Below are 20158 nucleotides of genomic sequence, written 5' to 3' on the forward strand. Positions count from 1 at the left end.
AAAGGCATTCTAAAGGAAACCACTGAATAGGAGTGATTTGATTTGATTTTTAGTTTAGAAAGGTCACTTCGGCAGAACTAAGATGGTTAATGGTGGGAATGTAGAAAAGTGAATGGACTTGAAAAATATTTGCCCCTGCTTGACCCTACGAAAGTACTGCACTAACAATTGAAAACTGTTCAGACCAAAAGTTTGTGAGATGCCAAGTCAAAGGAGGATGTCAGGATACAAACAGCGCCACAACTCTTATTGGAACATGGAGGGCCTGGCAAATAAATATCTGTGGATTGGTGCTAGTGTTCTAGTGAAAGATCTTAGGCACCAGGACATACACTCCCAGGCATAGCAGGTTGATTCCTAATTGTATTTGCAAAAGAAGTAAACTCTTCTAACTACTCATTTGGAAACATATCTGCATAAGAGATATATTTGTCCAGGACCTGTGGGTTGGGTTTGGTAGAGAGCTTGACCAAACCTGCTGGACCAGGGCTTGATCCACTAAGCTGTCTAATGCTCCCAAATCTATAAAGATCTCAACTTGGAGTGGGTATATCACTACAATGCTTACCATGCATCACACCACACAGATATCCACACAGATATCACACAGATATCCATATGCTCTTTCCATTTGTTGTCTTATTGTCTAATTCAAGCTCAACATGTCTAAAATTGGTCTCATCCTATTTGCCCTTACACAGTATCTCTAATATTTAAATCCTTTTTGCTGTAAATATTACTTTTTGTCCACCCCTGACTCCCCTGCCATAGCTTAGTTTTGGTTGATGTTAGACTGCAAAGATCTCATACTTCCTTATTTTCTCTAGCCTATCCTATCCATTATGCATAATACTAGCATGATTTAAATATTACTATTCTGATATGTTTTTATATTATAAATATCTCGGGGCTATATAAATGTGTCTGACTGGAAGACAATACTATGAGCAAATCAATTCTATTTAATCAGGGTTCATGAGAGGAGATGGGCAAAATACTTATAGCTGTGTAACCCTACAAAAGGTACTTTGCTTGTCACTGCCTCCATTTCTTCATGTATAAAATCAGGAAAATAATAGTACCTACCTTACAAGGTAGTTATGAGCATTGAAAGAGTTAATATTTGTAAAGCAATTAAAGCAGTGCTAGACACATGCTAAGCCCTGATATCTATGTAGGAGTCTGTAAGGAAATCGATTTATCTGGAAAGAAAGAACATGGATGGAAATTCATAGGATGAGGCCCTGAACGCCATTATCAGGAATGACTGATCTTATGTGTGGCTAGGTTTGTGAGCAGAGGATAGTGAATGTTGTATCTAGATGAAATCTAGTAGTGGAAAGCTTGATGATCCTCTTGACCAGAAACCTGAGCTTAAATCTATTGACAGAATTTTTCAAAGACTTGATTTATTTACTGTTGTTTTAGATTCAAAACATTGGTCACAGGCATTTCAGTGTAAGGTAATGTCAATTAATTAGGTCCCAAGTAAGACAGCTGTCATAGGAGGTTTACATTACTATAGCTTACATTTGAGAAAGTCACAATTTTCAAAATATGGTTAGTTCCAAAGTATATTTTTGATAAACCAGCTTGGATACTGCATTGTGGATAACAAGGTTAAATAAAGGTTCTAATAAAACAAACAGCGACAATTTAAATAAATCAGATGTTTTTGCCGAAGATTACTCTGTGATTTTCTCCAATTATTCATGACATTTCACCCATTCATATTGTGATCTGCTTTAATAGTGGAAAGAAAAAAAAACCTTGTCTCCTTGTTTATTCTTTGTTCTCAAGGAGATAAGCTGTTTATAAAGATACGTTATTTGTTATTTAAATCACTTTTACTGAAGTTGTTTATTTCCTTGTTTCAGTTTCTAAAAATATTGCAACAATTGCAATGCTTCATAGAGATGTCTATTCAATTCAAAAATGATTTGTACTGAAATTCTTTGCTAAATGGGCACAGGTGCTGATGTGTATAACATGCTAGAGTGAGTCAAAACTAATAAATGCTAAAAAAAAAAAAGATAAGGGGGATATACTTGTGTCAACTTTTGAAATCTGCAATTAAAAACATTTTAGACCTAAAGTCTCAGGTATTTGTAAAGGTTATCTCTATACTTGTCATTTCATAACTATTTAATAATAGTAATAGTAATAATGATAATAATGAATTAGATAACACCAAAACTCTAAGCAGAAAAATTGCATAATTTAAATCCAGAAATCTATTTCTTAGAAAATGCCCTTTAATCACTTCATAGACTTTCAAGATCATAATTATTATATAAAAGTAATTACATTAGAAGATAATTTATCTGGTAGTAAAGTATCAAATTAAAGCTGAAAAACAGTACTTGTAAACAGAATTATATTTTTAAAAAATTGTTGAACAGCAAACATGGCAAATTATATCTCCTGCTTCTCTCTTTGCTATGCATAAAATTACCTCCAGAATAAATTCTGGTAATCTGATACTATAATGCTTCAGAGTAATATAGTATATAGCTGTGTATTACAAGTCTTGCATATCAATGTATAAACTCAAACTATGGCATATCCTAGGTAATCAACAGGACTGATGTGTAAAATAAAGCCAAAGGAATTTAATATTTTAAGGGACAGTTGATTATTTGTAAGAACTCAAGCTTCAAAATCCAGCTGAGTTGATTTGGACTAAAGAAATGAAGCCTGGTACCATAAATTATAGTATGTATTCCTGCTGAGTAAGCCCTGGATACTGCAAACTTGGGTCTGTGGATGCACATCTCTCCCTTTGAAGTTGATGAGAATTGCTTGGCCTAAGTGAGATACATGCTGGGAAAATTGGGCCCTTACAATTGGTGTGTATAGACATTAGAGGTCTCATGACACTTTCCTCATCTGTTCCCTTAGTTTTCTGCACAGTCTTGGTTTTGGCAGAAGATACTCAACTTTGGAATGAACCCTTCTTGAATTAGATATGTCCTATGATTAACAGATATTCAAGTTTTATCATCTAGAGAGTCTAGATTAGGAACCTCTCTGTTGTCAGTAAAGTTGGGTAAATAAAACTCACCTTGATTTAAAACTTATCCAAGTAATCTCCCCAAGATGTCCAATCGAAAGCAAAACAAAACAAAAGAAATACCCAGCTGATTCCTTTGAAGTCTAGGTCAAATCATTGCTAATTCTGAGACTAATCATCTGCTGCAAGTACTAATATTTATTCAAACAAATGAATTCATACAATTTTATGATTGCATCTTTGAGTTTTAAATATTGGCTGCATTTCAGGCCAACTTATATTCCTTAGAATATGCAGTCTATAGAACTGAAAAACATTTGGTCTATGTGATTGCCTGTATTGCATCCACCAACTAAACCAACTGACAAAACTAGATTTGTTATGACCATCACTGAGTGTCAATCGAAATTCTATGTAGCATGGTCTACTTTCTTTTTGTCTATATATAGATCTGATTTAAGGGCTATTTGAAGAACTATCTCATTGAATAGACAAGCTTTCAGCCTCTATTACTAGTCAGTTAACTTCAAGAAGGAGTAATACCTGTGTTATCTTGGGTAAGTTATTTTTTCTAAGTCTGGATATCCATGTGAATAGTCTATAGTTCATCTATGTGAATGTTGTGTGTGTGTGTGTGTGTGTGTGTGTGTGTGTGTGTGATGAATGCTGAACACGTATGCAGTATTAAACCTGGAACATCCTTGGAATTGCCCTGGAAGTACTCAATTTCAATTTTTTTTGTAAGTTGTTTTTGTAATTATTTTATTAATATGATCTTTTTTCTAATTACACAAAGTACCAGAACATACTTAGAAAATAAAGAAAGGGGGTAGGGAGTTGGGGCTGGGATCAGTTTTCCAGTTTTTCTAAAATAATATAGAGAAAGTTTCATGAAAACAAATGAGATATTTGGTAAATCGCCCAGTACATGTTTTCTGAGTCTAAGTCATTTGACTGACAGGAGAAAATGGTAAGTTAGGTAGGGGCCAGAGTTTGATTTTCCAAAGGCTTATAATAAAGAAATTTTATTTCATTCTGTAGATAGTAGGAAGGCATTGCAGGTTTAGATTGTGTGATGGGATGTGGTCAGATCATATTTTTGGAAACAAATCTGACAGTAGGCTGGAATGGAGGAGAAAGAGATGTAGCCAGTTAGGAAATGGCTGCATTTAGCCTTGGAAAGACAGGAGGAAGATCCAATGATAATGGATGGATTTAAGTCATATTAACATTATAGGATTCAGGCATATCTGGTGAAAGACTGGATTTGAAGGATGAGGAACAGAAACTAATTGAAGGTGGCTACCAGATTACAAATTTGCATGTGGAGTTGAAGGAGGTTAGAATTGGTTGGGGGTCGCTGCTCTTTTAAAAAGAAAGATGGCGGAGAGGGCATGTGGAGAAATTATATAAGGAAAGCTTCCATTCTACCCTCAAAGTTTAGGTAAGGAACACTTAAGGAGGAAAGATATAGGTAAATACAGACTTGTTATGTGGTTCAAATTAAAAAAAAAAAAAAAAAAGAATATCCCAGTAAAGGATATTGGAAACTGAAAAACAAACAGAACAAGTTATTTTTAATCTGTTGAAAATAAGTGGAAAGGAACTAAATAAAGACTTGAGCCCTGGACTTGACTTCAAGTATTTTGTCTTGGTAGTATTTAGTTACAGGTTAAACAATGTTTCAATAAAGCGAAAAATGGTAACTTTTTTTGGAAAGTTAGCAAATATATAATTCTTACTTATTAGAAGGAATGGACTGCTTGAGACAAAATTTATACTTTATGTAAATTTATGTTACTGAAGTAGGTACTGTATATTATGTTTAGAAGTTTCCATAGTTAGTAGGGTACTTAACCATGTTTGATTAGTTTGTTGAAATTAAGTAACTGAAATTATATTTAAAATTTTTTTTAATTTTTAAATTAAATTTTTAATATTATTCTATTTATTTTTGAGAGAGAGAGGGAGGGAGGGAGAGAGAGAGAATGAGAGAGAGCGCGAGCATGAGCGGGGGAGGGGCAGAGACAGAGAGGAAGACAGAATCCGAAGCAGGCTCCAGGCTCTGAGCTGTCAGCAAGCACAGAGCCGGATGTGGGGCAAGAACCCACAAGCCATAAGATCAAGACCTGAGCCGAAGTCAGAAGCTTAATCAACTGAGCCACCCAGGCACCCCTGAAATTATATTTTTGGTTCAGAGTCTTTGTGTTTTTTTTTTAAGTTTATTTGTTTTGAGAGAGAGAGAGAGAGAGAGAGAGAGAGAGAGAGAGAAAGCAAATGGGGGGGGGGGGGCAAAAAGGGAGAGAGAGAGAATCTCAACATGGGGCTCAAACCCGTGAACTGCAAGATCATCACCCAAGCTGGAAATCAAGAGCCCGATGGTCAACTGACTGAGCCACCCAGGCACCCCTTGGTTCAGAATCTTTTAAATACAAATGTTGGAATTTAGAAGCTAGATATTTGATTCTACTTCATAAAATGAGTTATTATGGTTTTAAATCATCCCTTATGTGCCTTTGAATGAATCAGTGTTTCTTATAGCTCTGAAGTATTTCTTTGTTACAAATTAGAAGAACCTGTAATTATGAGAAGCTGTAATCATGAGGATCTATGTGTAATGACAAATCAGCGAAAAAATAAATAAGTGGAAAATAAGTGCTCTTTGTTTGTATTCCACTTCTGTGATACTGAGTTTGATGGTGTTTTTAATAAATCTTTAAAATGGGCTCAAAATATGAGGAGTGTAATTGATTTCATGAAGCAGGTTATTTGCTTTTTTGCAGAGACTAAAACAATAAATTTTGTATTTTTTATTAAGACTGCTTATTCATTCAACAAACATTGAGTGTCTGCTAATCTAGGTACTCTCCTAAACTTTGGGGATATAACCGTGAACAAAACAGACATAAATTCCTGTTCACATGGAGCTTAAATTCTAAGAAGAGCAGATAATAAACTAATAAATTTGTACAGTGTGTATTATGCCATGAGAGTAACTGTTGTGGAGAAAATAAAGCTGGGAAGGAGGAAAAGGAGTGCAGGGTGAGACTGTAATTTTCTATAGGTAACTAGGGAAGGCCTTAACTGAGAAGATATAAGGGAGTAAGGACATGAAGAAGTGAACCAAATAGATATCTGGGAGGAGAGCATTCCAGGAGAAGGCATAGGAAATGCAAAAGCTTTGGGGTGATAAGCAGGCTTGTGAGTTCCAGGAATAGTAAGAAAGCCAATGTGGATGGACTGAAAGAGGGTAAGGGAGAGGGCCTTGAGATGAGATCACAAAGCCAGTTGGGGTCCAAGTCATGAGGTCTTGCAGGATGTTTGAACAATTGAGCGACAGGGGAAGGCATTCTAGTGGATGTTAAACACAAGAATGGCATGATTCAACTTAAAATTTTAAAAACAAATCTGGGGGAGTCTGGTTGGTTCAGTTGGTAGAGCATGTGACTCTTGATCATATGGTGGTGAGTTCAAACCCCATGTTGGGTAAGGAGTTTACTTAAAAAAATAAAATCTTTTTTTTTTAAACGTTTATTTATTTTTGAGAGACAGAGAGAGAAATAGCATGAGCAGGGGAGGGGCAGAGAAAGAGGGAGACACAGAATCCAAAGCAGGCTGCAGGCTCTGGGCTGTCAGCACAGAGCCTGACGCGGGGCTCGAACCCACAAACGGTGAGATCATGACCTGAGCTGAAGTCAGATGCTTAACTGACTGAGCCACCCAGGCGCCCCTAAACAAAATCTTTAAAATAAAGTAAAACATAAATCTGGCTGCTGTGTGGAGGATGGACTGTAGGGGACAAGAATGGAAGTGAAGAGACCAATTGGAAGGTAACTGCAGCAATCCAGGAGGGAGGTGATGGTGACTTAGACCAATATGGCGGTAGCAATGTTGATGGTGTAAAGTAATGGGATTCTGAACACTTTCTAAGGTGAAGCTACAAATTCATTGTTGGACTGGATGTGGGATGAGAGAGGAAGAGGATAACTCTCTTATGAGTAGCCTTCCAGTTGCCATCTACTGAGATGGAGAGGGCTACAGATAGAATAGTGGAAGTGGGAATCATGTATTAGGGTATCCTCTTCCTTCAAAGGAATTGGTTTTAGAACAACAATAATAACAGTGTTAGATTTATACTGGGATCCTAGCTAGTTCCTGCCAATGGCTTATTATATCTGTTCCTCTACAGTGTGTCTCTGACAGTGGCTAAAGGCACTTTAAAATGGCAACCTCATGAACTTAGGGATGAAAAATCATAGTGTATTAGAGTTGGAGAAGAACTAAATATTCCAAATCACCCATATTTATTATGGATTATCATCCTTATTTAAATCCTACCTGATTTTTTTTTTTGCTTTTAATGAGTTTCATAAATTTGCTACTTGAAGTATTAAGGTTCAGTAGAACTTTCTTCTATTTATTTAAAAAATTCTCCTTACCTTTTGCAAGCTTAAAGAGTACATTCCTTATTTTTATAATTCTTGGATATCATGAATCCATGCTGTCCTAGACTCATTATTTTATATTTTGACCTTATCCTCTTTCAGTTTCTGTTTATAAGTGTATATGATTAACCCTTTATGTATATACATTATCTCATTTAATTCTCACAAAACCTCTGGATGGTAGCTAGGATAGACATTATCTTAATTTTATAGATAAGGAAAACAAAGGGAGAGTTTAATTTAGTGACAAAATCAGAACCCAAATATAATTTATGACTTCTATATAGTATGTTGTCTATTGACTACTTTCTTTCCCATTTCCTTCATTACTTTATTTGTCATCTGGGTACTTTCCGTTTGGTTTTGACCATGAGATTAGATGCCAACACCACTTGGCATTTTCTTTAGGGAGATTTTAAAAATAAGGACAAAATAATGCTTTCTGATTTTCTGATTTCCTTCTATTACTTTTTCTGATAATATTCAATGAATTTCTTTCAGGGTTATTTTTGCTTTTTTATTTGTTTTAGCAATTGCAGGAACTGCAGGAGCACAGGATTGATGTTTTAATAAAATGGTTTATAATGGCTACTTAATTATTCTTCTGGTCATAATGAATTCTCTTGAATACAACAGATGTAATCTAAGTTACCTCATGCTGGCATGCAATACTGGCACACAATAAAGTTTATTTGCTATATTTCTGTTCACTTGCACAGCCATGTGAAAATTTCCTGTAGATATTCCCGCCAATTTGGCATTAAACTGTCTATGAGTGCTTATTTCACTTCCAAAATTGTTAAGCTGTTGGAATCTCTAATAAAAAGTAATTTCAGGGGCACCTGGGGGGCTCAGTCCGTTGTGTCCAATTTTGGCCCAGGTCATGATCTCATGGTTCATGGGTTCGAACACAGCGTCTGTGCTAACAGCTCAGAGCCTGGTGCCTTCTTCAGATTCTGTGTTTCCCTCCCTCTCTGCCCCTCCCCTGCTTGTGCTTTCTCTCTCTCTCTCTCTCAAAAATAATTGTTAAAAAAAATTATTAAAACAATTTAAAGTAATTTCATTGACTAAGGCAAGCAACTATTTTTCCAGAGCAAACAAAATGACACACAGATACTCTCTGAAAACCTTGAATGTGATAAATATGTAAATCAAGGAAGAATAGATTTTTTTTCAAAAGATCTTTCACAAAGTGTCACACTCCAAATTAATAGTATTAAATGCAAAAAAGAAATATTCAATATAGCATGGAGGAATAGTTTGTCATGTAACACAATACAACTTAAGATAGATATCAAATAGTAAGTGAAAATTTATTTTGAAAGATACAATCAAAATAACTTTTCCATAAACAATTTGACAGTAGAGAGTTTCCAAATTATTATTCTATGCTGTGCTCTTTTTCCTGTTTCTTAGGAATCTTCTATTGTGGATGAATTGTTTGATTTCCTGGAACTCTTTCTAGTGTAGTCTTTTTAATTTTCACTCAATCGTAATGTGGCTTTATCCTTCCTGTAATTCATACTTTCTTGCCTGCCTGCCTTGGTTCACTCTATTTCCTGTTCTTGGAAGGTCTTCATCTCTTGATAAAAGTAAAGCTTCCAGAACGCCCTCCTGATTTCCCAGCCAAAGTGCTCTCCTTAAGTGTTCTCCTTTCATTGATTCCATAACATCTGGTAGAATCTTTTGTTGCTTTTTTTCATCCCTGCTGATGGATTGCCAGCCTCTTCTGGACAGGAATTTGTACTCTCAATACACTTATAATAACTCAAACATTTTTTGTTTAATCAAATTAGAGCAATCACTTAAGAGAAATTCCTCTTTGGACACACTATCCCATGGCCACTCCATCCACTCATTGTCCATCTTGGGCCATTGGCTTTCCTATGCCAGTTACACACTCTTTAAAAACATTTGAGTGTATGCCATATTGAAAATGATTTATGCTATTCAAATATAGGAAGAAAAAGTGGAAGGTGCTCATTTCAGGTACTCTTGCAAAGATGAGTCGGACGCTGGAGGCAAAGGAATTAGGGCTACCATTTAAGGAGGTGTGACCAGGTAAACATCAATATTTCATTAAAACATGAGTGCCCACTGGGTCACCTACATCTTATTTAGGTTTCGAAATCTCGGTCAGGTACGCAAACCGAAAAATGCTCAGGGGTGGTAACGTGACCGTACGTCACTACCGCGTTCCACGTTCCAATTCCCTGAAAACGTTTTAGGATACAGTGCCACGGACGTGGGCTGGTTTTGGGCGCAGGATCGCCCTTCTCCCCAAGCCCGTCCCTCCCCTCGCTCTGCTCCGCCCCCGGCGCTGCCGCATTGCATGCTGGGAGTCGTAGTCTGTCTGGCAGCGCCCGGAAGGACGGAAGGGCACCCGAGTCTAGCCTGTCCTCTTGCTACCGGAGGTCGCGTTCTTCCTCTGCTTCCTTTCGTTCTTTCCTGCGTAGCCTTCTGTGAGCACGGCTTGGTTTGTCTGTGCCACCGTTTCTCTTTTGGGTTTCAATAAAGTTTTCCTCTTCCTCCCTTTGTACAGAGCTCAAGATGGCGGCCTCCTGGTCGCCTTTGGTTACACTGCGCTTAGTGCAGAGCCGGCTGAGAGGGAGATGTGTTGGGTGCGGGGCCTGGGCTGCTGCTCTCGCCCCTCCGGCCACCGCCCCTGGAAACACCTTTTGGAAAGGTCAGTGACTGTGCCATGAGTAGCCCGAGCCGACTGCATATGACCGGGGAAGCCTCGGGTCAGTCACCCTCTTATCTCTCCCAGTTGCCTCCTGGTTTCACCTGTTTCGGAGCTAAGGGTCCCTGGAGAGGAGTTTCAGCCTCTCTTGTCTTTGGCTGGCTACCCATGATGGAGCCCTGAGCACTGAGGAAACTGACCCAGAGCAACTTACATTTTTGAGGTCAGAGGTCAACTCAGAGTTTGTTCCCTTCAGGCTTTCAGAGAGTTAACACCTACCTGGTGTGCCCAGGCGTGGGAGTGCCTGGCTTGAATGGATACACATGTGGGATTGGGGGCTGAGGACCCTTACACCTGCGCCTTACCTACTCTCCTGGCTGGTGACCCTGGCCTGGATCTAAAAGCCAAACCTCGGACTTCTGAGGGCCCTGCTGGCTCTCAGGATTCCGGGAACACAAATGTGCAAGCTTTCTCAGATGGAGTGATCAATTCTTGTTCTTTTCAAGCCACTAGAGGCCTTAGTGGGGTATATTTTGTTACCAGCCTTGCTCATTCATTCATTCATTCAAATTGTTACGTGTTCAGGAGTGAATGAACATATACTGTGAGTAACCGAGTCCCAGGAATACTGATTTTGCTGCTTATATTCATATACTCTCATGAAACTATGGGCTACTTAAAAACAACAACTAAGTGTCTTGTTTCTTCAGCACAGTGTTTAGTACCTGATGGGCAAGATATATTTTCTGAATGAGTGAATGAATGATATTCTTATTGTCTCTTCCATCCACATACCATTTTTTTCTCATCTCCAAGCATCCCTTCTTCTGTGTCTTAATAAATTAACTCTCATTGGCTCATTTAGTTAAAACCTTATCAGTCTTTCATTGTTACATCGATAGAGTTGAAATTAATACTAGAACTCTGATTAAGTCACCTCAGGGTTTTTTTTGTTTGTTTTTGGTTTTTTTTTTTTGCAGTTTCACATAATCTATTTACTACATAATGAAATATTTTGGTAGCATAAAGGTTGGGTCATAATATAAACTTTATTATTTTTATTTTTGGAATAGGTAATAAAAACAAATGATGCAAGAAAGAATATGGTAAAATGTTAAAACTATTCCACCCCTATTGCTTAGCCACTTAATTTTCCTCCCCAGAGGCAACTTCTAATACTAGTTTCTTATGTATTCTTCCAGAGACATTCTGTGTATGTACAAACATATATGCATATAAACATCTGTATTTAAAAAACAAAATAGAAGTGGTAACATATACACACCCCTCGATACCTTTCTTTTCTTTTCATTTAATATATCTTGGAGATCATTACATATCAATTTAGAACTGCCTGATTTTAAATGGTTGAAATAGAATTCTATGGATGTATCATAATTTATGAAAACTAAGATGTAAGGAACATCATCACAATAACATGCAGTATGCTAAGTGCTTTCTACATATATTATCTCATTTAATTCTCATTATTCTCATGATCCATTTTGGAGATGATGAATCCAGGGTTGCAGAAGTTATATGGCTAGTTAAGTCAAGTAAAGGCTGTATTTGGATTTATATCTTACAACAAAGGCTTTGCTATGAACCTGTATTCATATATATTTTTTTTAATTAAATCAAGATTTTGTTGTTTTCAGAATTATCATTTGGAATTTCAAAACTTACTGGTAACCAAAGGGTTAATGGGACTAATTACAGCAGCAAGCTAATAAGCACAGCTGCACCTTTTCCTCCAGACCTTTTCCATTTGCCTTCAAATTTCCCTCCTCCTTTGGAGAGGTGGATTTGAGGCTTGCTCCTTCATCTCCTTGTTTGGCTACCTCTCAAGCAAACCCTTCTCTGGCTGCATACTTGATGTCTTGGTGATTGTCTTTGCTGCAAGTTGGGCAACCAAACCTGGGTTCAGTTACACATTTGGCAAGCTAGCCAAGACTTTTTTGCCTGGCCCTGCGTGGTTTGTTGGCCGCCAGCTGGTGATGGGGGCCTCGTGACAGGTTGAAGCAGCTGCCTAGGTGACAGGTTCGTTGCTCTAGGAACTGTCCCTGGGGTCCCACCTACTTGGGTACTTCTGACCTTTGGTGCCTAATTTTCACTCTTGTGGCAAGGAAATGTTTTTTTGGGTTCAGTTTGGACAGATGTCTCTTGGTGACTACTTCGTGTGTGATGGACAGCATGTGAGTTTATTTCTTTCTCCCTTTGGTTCAGCTCTCAGATTTCTTACTCCCATTTGGTTGCCATCAAGTAGTGGGTTTTGGTTCTCTTAGCCTCCTTTCTTGTTTAAGAAAAGGCTGACTAGGAAGCCATTTGGTTCAGTCAGTGAAGCTCTGATCTTTAGGGAGGAGCCAGAAACTAGGGAGCCATTTGGTTCAGTCTGTGAAACCCTAACTTTTGGGGAGGAACTGATGTTCACAGAAGTACTCTGGGCTTCATGTGTTTTTTTGTTGCTGTAGATTTTGGTATTTTTGAATAAAACCAGCCACGTTCTAACTGGAAAATGGAAAGTGACAATTTGATCCCCACATGCAACCTTTTGGACTGTATTCTCCAAAATTGGGCAGTCTTTTTTTGCAACACTGTTGGCCACATCCATTAATTGTAATACCATCTTGCAATTAGATTTGTGTTGTAAAAGGGGGATGTTTGAAATTGGGCCTTTAAGATTTTGTTTGCATCGTGTGTGTGTCCATGTATGTTGCAAATTTGAGATATTTTCTCTATCTCCAGATGTTATTGCTGAAATTAATTTGTAAAAGAGCTCTATTTAATTGGTTTAAAGGCTAGCACTTATAAGAATTGGGCATTCTAAAAGAAAGATAGAAACTAACCCAGACGTTTTTTAAATTCACATGATCTTGGAAAATATTTTGTATTAAGGCTAATTCAAGGTTATTGGTTTAATAAAAATGGACATGTCTTTAGAGTTATCAGCATTAAATGTAAAACTTTTATTCTGCCTGTCTTTACTTAAAGTCAAATAAATTAACGTTCTCTCCATTGAGAAAAGAAAAAAAAAACATTAGAACTTTGTCTAATGCCTCAAGAAGTTTTATGAGTATTCTAATAAATATAAATAATTTAAATAAATGTAATTAAGACTACTGGAAATGATAAGGGAGACAACTCTATATCTGAGGAAAGTGAGACTGGTTATTTTTTTTAAAGAGGAATTAAAAAAATTTTTTTTAAGTTTATTTTTGAGAGCAAGGGAGAGCACTTGCATGCAAGTAGGGGAGGGGCAGAGAGGGATACAGAGAATCCCTGCTGTCAGTACAGAGCCCAATGTGGGTCTCAAACTCATGAACCTAGATCAAGAGTCAGATGCTTAACTGACTGAGCCACCCAGGCACCCTATTATTATTACTTTTAAATGGTTATTTAATTTGAGTGAGAGAGGGAGAGAGAGAGAGCACGCATGCAAGCATGCCTGCACTGGGGAGGGGCAGAGAGAAAGGGAGGGTGAGAATCCCAAGCAGGCTCCATGCTCAGCAGAGAGTCCAATTGGGGCTCAATCCCATGACCCTGAGATCATGACCTGAACAGATATCAAGAGTCAGACGCTTAACTGACTGAACCACCTATGTGCCCAATAGCAGGTAGTTTTTGATATTTGTTAGTATTTGTAGACAGCCCTATAAGTTGGGTTGAAACTTCCATGCCTTTCAGAGAAGGCCTCATCAGAATTTTTCAAAAACACTTTTAAGCAAAATTATTCCTAGTTTTGGATTCTCACTAATAATCCAGAGCAACAATGGAGTGGCATTTGGGGCAAAAATCACACAAGCAGTGTTGAGTGCCTTGGACATTCAATGGAAATTCTATGCCTCCTGGAGAAGCCAACAGATTGGAAAATAGGAAAAATGAACTTTGGCAAAAATATGCCAGAAACCAACTTATCTTGGGAAGAAGCCTTGCCAGCTTCTCTGCTTTGAGTAGAGTGGCCCCTAGAAGTAAGCTTGGTTTAAGCCCCTATGAGGTGTTATATGGAAGACTCTTTCTATACTCATTTCGTGACTTAGGAATTCCTGATGGGGCTCACGTTAGGGAATACTATCAGCTACATTTGCTATGTAAATTCGCGTCCAGGAGGTTGATGTGCCTTTATACCACCTGAATCCTGGAGACTTGGTGTTATTAAAGACCTGGAAGAACAAGCACCTGAGGACCAGCTCCAGCCACCATAGACAGGACCTTAATGAGATGCTGTTGACTACCCATTTTTCAGGGAAACCAAAGGGAATTAAGCCTTGGATCCATCACACTTGAATAATAAAAATCTACAGGTTCCCTATATCTTGTCAGCAAGAAGAACATCAAAAAGAGTCCTGCTTGGACTGGCAAGCCTTTGATGGACCTGAAACTACTTTTTAGGAGAGCTGGTCTGAAGAAATCAATAAGTACAACAAGCTAGTTGGTTACAACAAATCTCCCTTGAGACCTAGATAAAATATTGTACAAGAACTAATAACCAAAGTACAAAAATCTTGGTAATGCAGGATGTTGGGTTTCAACCTGGAACTAAGGAATATTTCTAGATGACTGCAGAAAGGTTCTATTCCTCTAACCCTGATCTTCACCCCCATCTCAGCAGGAAGTAACTAATAGAGGTCATTGGCCCAATTCTCTTGAGAATGAGGAATGGTCAAAAGACAGTGGGAATTGAAACCAGTAACCAAAGGGTTAATGGGACTAATTGCAGTTGCAAACTAACAAGCCCAGACATCTTCCTTTTCCTTTAAATCTCCCTGACTCCTTTGGCGAGGTGGATTTGAGACTTGCCTTCCTGTCCTCTTCAGCTGCATCTGGAATAAACCCTTTCCTTGCTACATACTTGGGATCTCAGTGATGGTCTTTGCTGGGCATCAGGGCAGACGAATTTGGGTTCAGTTATAATACTGCCTCTTATACTCAGAATTTAGCCAGTTTTGGGTGTGGAGATTTAATGAAAATACAGGTAAGGGAGAGGTAAATTTAGTTGTAACTACATACACTCCCTTCCTCTCTTTAAATAAAAAGAAAATTTTAAGTTGAAATGTTTTTCTGTATGTAGAGCACAATTTTAAAATTGGTCTTGTATCCCTCAATCTTGGGAGTGGGTGTTATTTACTGTTTACATTTATATTTATCTCCATTTTTTCATCTTTTCAAGTCTACTCTTTACTGCAGTATAACGTGAGGGAACCATTGGCTTAATGTTAAACAACGGAAGGAAATACATAAAGGAAAGGAATGAGGGGAAAGGAAGAGCATGTTCTTTGTTTTTATGTCTCATCTAAGCTTTCGTGCCAGCCCTGGCTCCAAGATGTTTTGGAAACTGACCTATGAAGACTTGGGGGGGTCCTAAAATACTCTTCATCCAAATTGCCTACTTGATTGCTTAACTTAAAATTCCTTAGGAAATACAATATTATGAATTCCATTTTGGGATCTGTGTATTTCCATTTGTTTATTAAAAATTTAAATTGAAATTTGGTATCTTATTGTAATTTAAGTAATATACTCCATTTTTATTTCACTGCCTGTTTTCTTTTAGGTCTAAGTGTATCTTCATTTAATGTAATGTTTAACATCCAGATAGTTAAGGGGAAACATTTTATTCGAGATTAGAGTGGCCATAGTGTGGGTGAAAATGCCTCAAATTCGGTTGGAGCCTTGTATTTAGGGTGTGTGTGTTGGGTGAGGGGAAGTGAATGAAATGGGGTCCCAGCCCTTGAATAGCTCATGGTCTTGGAAGGGAGATGAAATTATAATAGCTAACATTTATCAAGCCCCTTCTATGTTCCAGGCCATCACTGGCAGTTTCTTTTTCTCATAATTTAATCTTCACAAAAGCCCTGTAAAATACTTGTTAACTCTGTTTCATAGATGAATAAACAGGCATGGCCACCCAACTGGGATTTGAACCCAGGTACTTTTTACTCTAGAAGCACAAACTTAACCCTTATCTTCCAGCTCCTTAACATTGGACATTAGTAACCCATCATTTCGGTTCATCTTAAGTGTTGTAGGACTACAGAGGGGAAGGCAGCTCTGCTAAGAGAGAGAAGGGGGTTGTAGCACAAGTGTAGAAGTGAGCTGTACATGGCCCTTACTGGTTTATGGGCCCTCAGGGAGAGCAGCTAGAGATGAAGCTGGGAAGGTGGCCTGGCTCTGGTTAAAAGTCCTGTGTAGTGTGTGAAGATGTCTAGGCTCAGTGGGATGCTGATGGAGGTTTCATAAGAAGAAAGGTGATCAGATCAGTTTTAGCATGATTATTCTTATTCTTGCCTGAAAAACAGATCAGGAATGCCTGAGTGGGGAAAATTGGAAGTGCGGTGGTTATTTAGGAGGAAGTTGTGGTTCGGGAGAGAGCTGTTCAGGGCCTGAATTACTGCTGTGGTGAGGTGGAGAGCTGGGCAGCAAGGTGGGGGAAGGGAGGAATTCAGAGGCACTTGCTTGGTAGAATTGCCAGGCTTTGGGGGAGACAAGGAAAGAGAAGGGTTAGGATCAATTCAGATATCCTAGTTTGGGTAATTTGATGGCATCACCATCCATCTAATCAGGGTAATCAAACCAAACAAAAAATAGGGCCAGAGGTATTTTAGGGAGAGATTCCATCTTGGACTTGTTAAATTTGAGGTGGTTATGACATCCTGGGTAAATAAGTTTAATTAGTTCTGGGAAATATGAAGGTCTGAGACTGAGAAAGGAAATACGATATGTCGAGAGCCACGAGAATGTAAGAACTAGCCTGGGAGTATTTGTAGAGTGCAAAGAAGAAAATTTTCCTTGAAGGAAAGCTGACACTTTATGAGAAGAACCTGACCTTGTCAGAGAACATTAAGAGAGGCCCTAGGAAAACGAGAAGAGAAGCCAAAGAGGAGAATTTTACTAGGTTTTCTAAAACTGAAAATTGGCATATCTGAAAATTATATTTTATTTAAGCTAGCCTTGGAAATTAAGTTTGTTTCATAAAGGCAAGGTAATATGAGAGTCACGTCTTGTGATTTCTTTTTATTATAGAGTCTTTTTGTATCTCAGTGTTGTATTTTTAGGTGTCTTTATTAAATGATGACTCATATTTACCTTTGGCTCCACAATCTTTTCTTTACTGCATGTATGTATACATGAGATCTCCATTAGGCATTAATATGAGAACAAATGCACCTCAGCCATATGAATTGGTATAATTAATTGGTAGTATATATTAGTGATTAAGAAAATGGGCATTCGACTTTACTACCCAATTAGATGAATACCTTTACGTGAAACTTTGTTTCTTGGATTTTCATTAATATCTATTATATTAGAAGAATGTTCATGCCTACTCTTGAGACTGATAACTTTATGATAATGGTTTCTTCCAAATAGTTTTTAAAAAGGATAGCAGAGCCTATTACATAGGCATAGCTGGTGCCCTAGATGTAGTTCTGGGGTGGTAGGAGGGGCAGATGAAACAGGGCGTGTCTAAGAATAGAACTGGTAGAAAGGAATGTAAGAGGTCCAGATATGGGTTATTGAGCTACTCTAGATTAGCACAGCTTTACACCTCAGGAGCTTCATCCTCTTTGTTTACGAAAATAATATTTAAATGGGGTATAACTATTTTCTTGATTTGTCTTTTTACAAAAAGTACCACAGAAATAATAGGTGTTAAGACTCTGAAACCTGGTAGTTCAGCCTTGGGTGCAGTATAGTGATATATTCCATATATTTGCTGACAAGTGATCTAGCCTCTGCTCGAATATATCTAACACTTGTTTTCCTAGGTCACTCATATTTTTCACTGACCTGTATCTACTATTTATCCCAATGTCTCTCTTATAAACCTTTTGGATATATCTGTTCTTCCTACTTTGTTATGTCTTCCTTACCTAAGGTCCTTGATTGAGGTCCGCTTTCTGCATCTATTCTGCTGGTGGTACCAGATTCTTTAATCTCCAGAATCTTTTTCATAGGTTTTCTTTCCTGTCCTGCTCATGCTGCCTTATTTCTTTTCTTCATTGAGCCCTTTCTAGGAGTTACTTTTCAACATATTATCTGTTCATATACTTTTTAAAAAAATATTTATTTATTTTGAGAGAGACAGATGGAGCACAAGCTGGGGAGAGGCAGAGCGCGCGCGCGAGAGAGAGTATCCCAAGTAAGCTCTGTGCTGTTAGAGAGAGAGAGAGAGAGAGAGAGAGTATCCCAAGTAAGCTCTGTGCTGTTAGCATCTATCTATCCATATTCTTCTTTTTTAAAAAAATGTTTGTTTATTTTGAGAGAGAGAATGAGAATGAGATGGGGAGAGGCAGACAGAGAGGGAGACAAGGAATCTGAAGCAGGCTCCAGGCTCTGAGCTGTCAGCACAGAACCCAACGCAGGGCTCGAACTCGTGAACTGGGAGATTGTGACCTGAGCCAAAGTCAGATGCTTAACTGACTGAGCCATCCAGTTTATCCATAGTGGATAACCACCCAGGCTATCCATAGAGGGCCATGTATCTATTCATATTCTTTCCTGGATGGCAGTTTTCAACAACTTTTAAAGCCTGAATGTGTATTTCTTTTAGAGTAGTTCCTTCATAACTCCATAATGCAACTATATCTTAAATGTAAACTGTGTAGATTGCATTAAAAAATTCTTATATGTATGTGTGAGTGTATAAAATTTAAAGTAAATGAACGTAATAGATGTTATTTTTCTTTATCATTTGAAAGAAAATAGATCCCTTAGATCTCATTATTAAATAGTGTGTGAACAGGGTGAATATTAAGGAGTTACTCAGTATGCTAGGCCATGCCTATAATTACTTCAGAATAGCTTTATTCAGATTTTTAGGCGGTATTTTACTGATTTGTTATCATGAAATTTAAAGTACTATTTTTTTCCTTTTGTAAAGTTATACACTGGCACATTAAGATTAACTAGCTTCTAAAGCAAAAGAATGATAACCAGCAAGCATTTAGTTTTAATTTTCATAATTTTTCTATTTAAATCAAAAGCACCCTTTTAAAGCCCCTAAATCAGCCTTTTATAAATAAAGTAAATCATCTTGTGATGCATTCCTTGATGATGGCTTATGTTGTTTTTCTAAAGAAAGAGTTTAATTAAGATTTGATTTTCTTCTATTCTGCACTTTGTTTATTCATCACTGAATCAAACAGAGGTCTTTAATGTCGCTGGTAAGTCTTGACTTTTTGGGTCATTGATGACCATTGCAGTTTTCAACGAAACAGCCGAATATTTATCTTTCAGGTATGATTTAGAACATAATAAAAGAATAAATGGGCTGCCTATGACCTTAGTATGGACTTCTGTCATTGTAGGGGAAAATTTCTGGTCAGTGGCCACTGTTTACAGTTTTTTAAAATCAACACAAATGTACAAATAACTCATGAATAATTGTGAACACAGTATTTGGATGTTTAATAAATATGCATTTAAAATCTAATTACAGTAATGAAGTTTACAGCTGAAATTTTAATCCAGCCCTTTAGAAATATTAAACGTGCTTTTCCTGATTGTGCATTTTTCTCACAGCAGTTGGGTAAACATTTTAAACTGGAAATCTAAATTTCTTATATAGTTTTGATTTCATTTAACTAAGCGTGTGTTCTTTTTTGGCAACAAGCTTCTTCCTCTTTGTGAAGAAGTGAAGCTCCTTTTATTCCATGACTGTTACTTTGAAGAATTTTGATCAGTTCTATCTTAGGACTGATGAACATGCGGGATACCAGATGAATAATAAAATGTGACCTGCAAAACTAGATGGTGATTTTGGTTTCATTTGTTGTATGAAGACAGTCATTTAATTGGCATTTCCATTTTCTCATCTGTAGAATGGGATTAATTATCCTAATTCTACCTTCCTTACAGGTCATTTATGAGGCTCAAATAAGTTACTATGTGAGAAAATAATTTTAAAACTATAAGAACGGTTACATAAATGTGGAGCTATGCTGGGAGTAATTGAAATATTATTAAAATACCAGAGGTGGTAGATTCTAGTCAGTGAACAGAAATGGAATGAATTCA

The 20158-nt window shown here is 37.5% G+C and overlaps 1 protein-coding gene across 2 annotated transcripts in view; it reads left to right on the top strand.

Annotated features, from left to right (window-relative positions):
* Positions 1 to 9763: 9763 nt before the first annotated feature.
* Positions 9764 to 20158, top strand: part of AFG1L (AFG1 like ATPase) — a 205459-nt gene continuing 195064 nt past the window's right edge. Inside the window, exons 1-2 of one of the 2 annotated variants that reach the window (XM_058734887.1) lie at positions 9764 to 9872; positions 10001 to 10144. In XM_058734887.1, the coding sequence (XP_058590870.1) occupies positions 9791 to 9872; positions 10001 to 10144 (226 nt within the window). In that variant the 5' untranslated portion in view covers positions 9764 to 9790. The remainder of the gene's footprint in view (positions 9873 to 10000; positions 10145 to 20158) is intronic. The other variant, XM_058734885.1, reaches the window with a different exon arrangement.

This window comes from Neofelis nebulosa, chromosome 6 (assembly GCF_028018385.1).
Source record: "Neofelis nebulosa isolate mNeoNeb1 chromosome 6, mNeoNeb1.pri, whole genome shotgun sequence".
Taxonomy (NCBI): domain Eukaryota; kingdom Metazoa; phylum Chordata; class Mammalia; order Carnivora; family Felidae; genus Neofelis; species Neofelis nebulosa.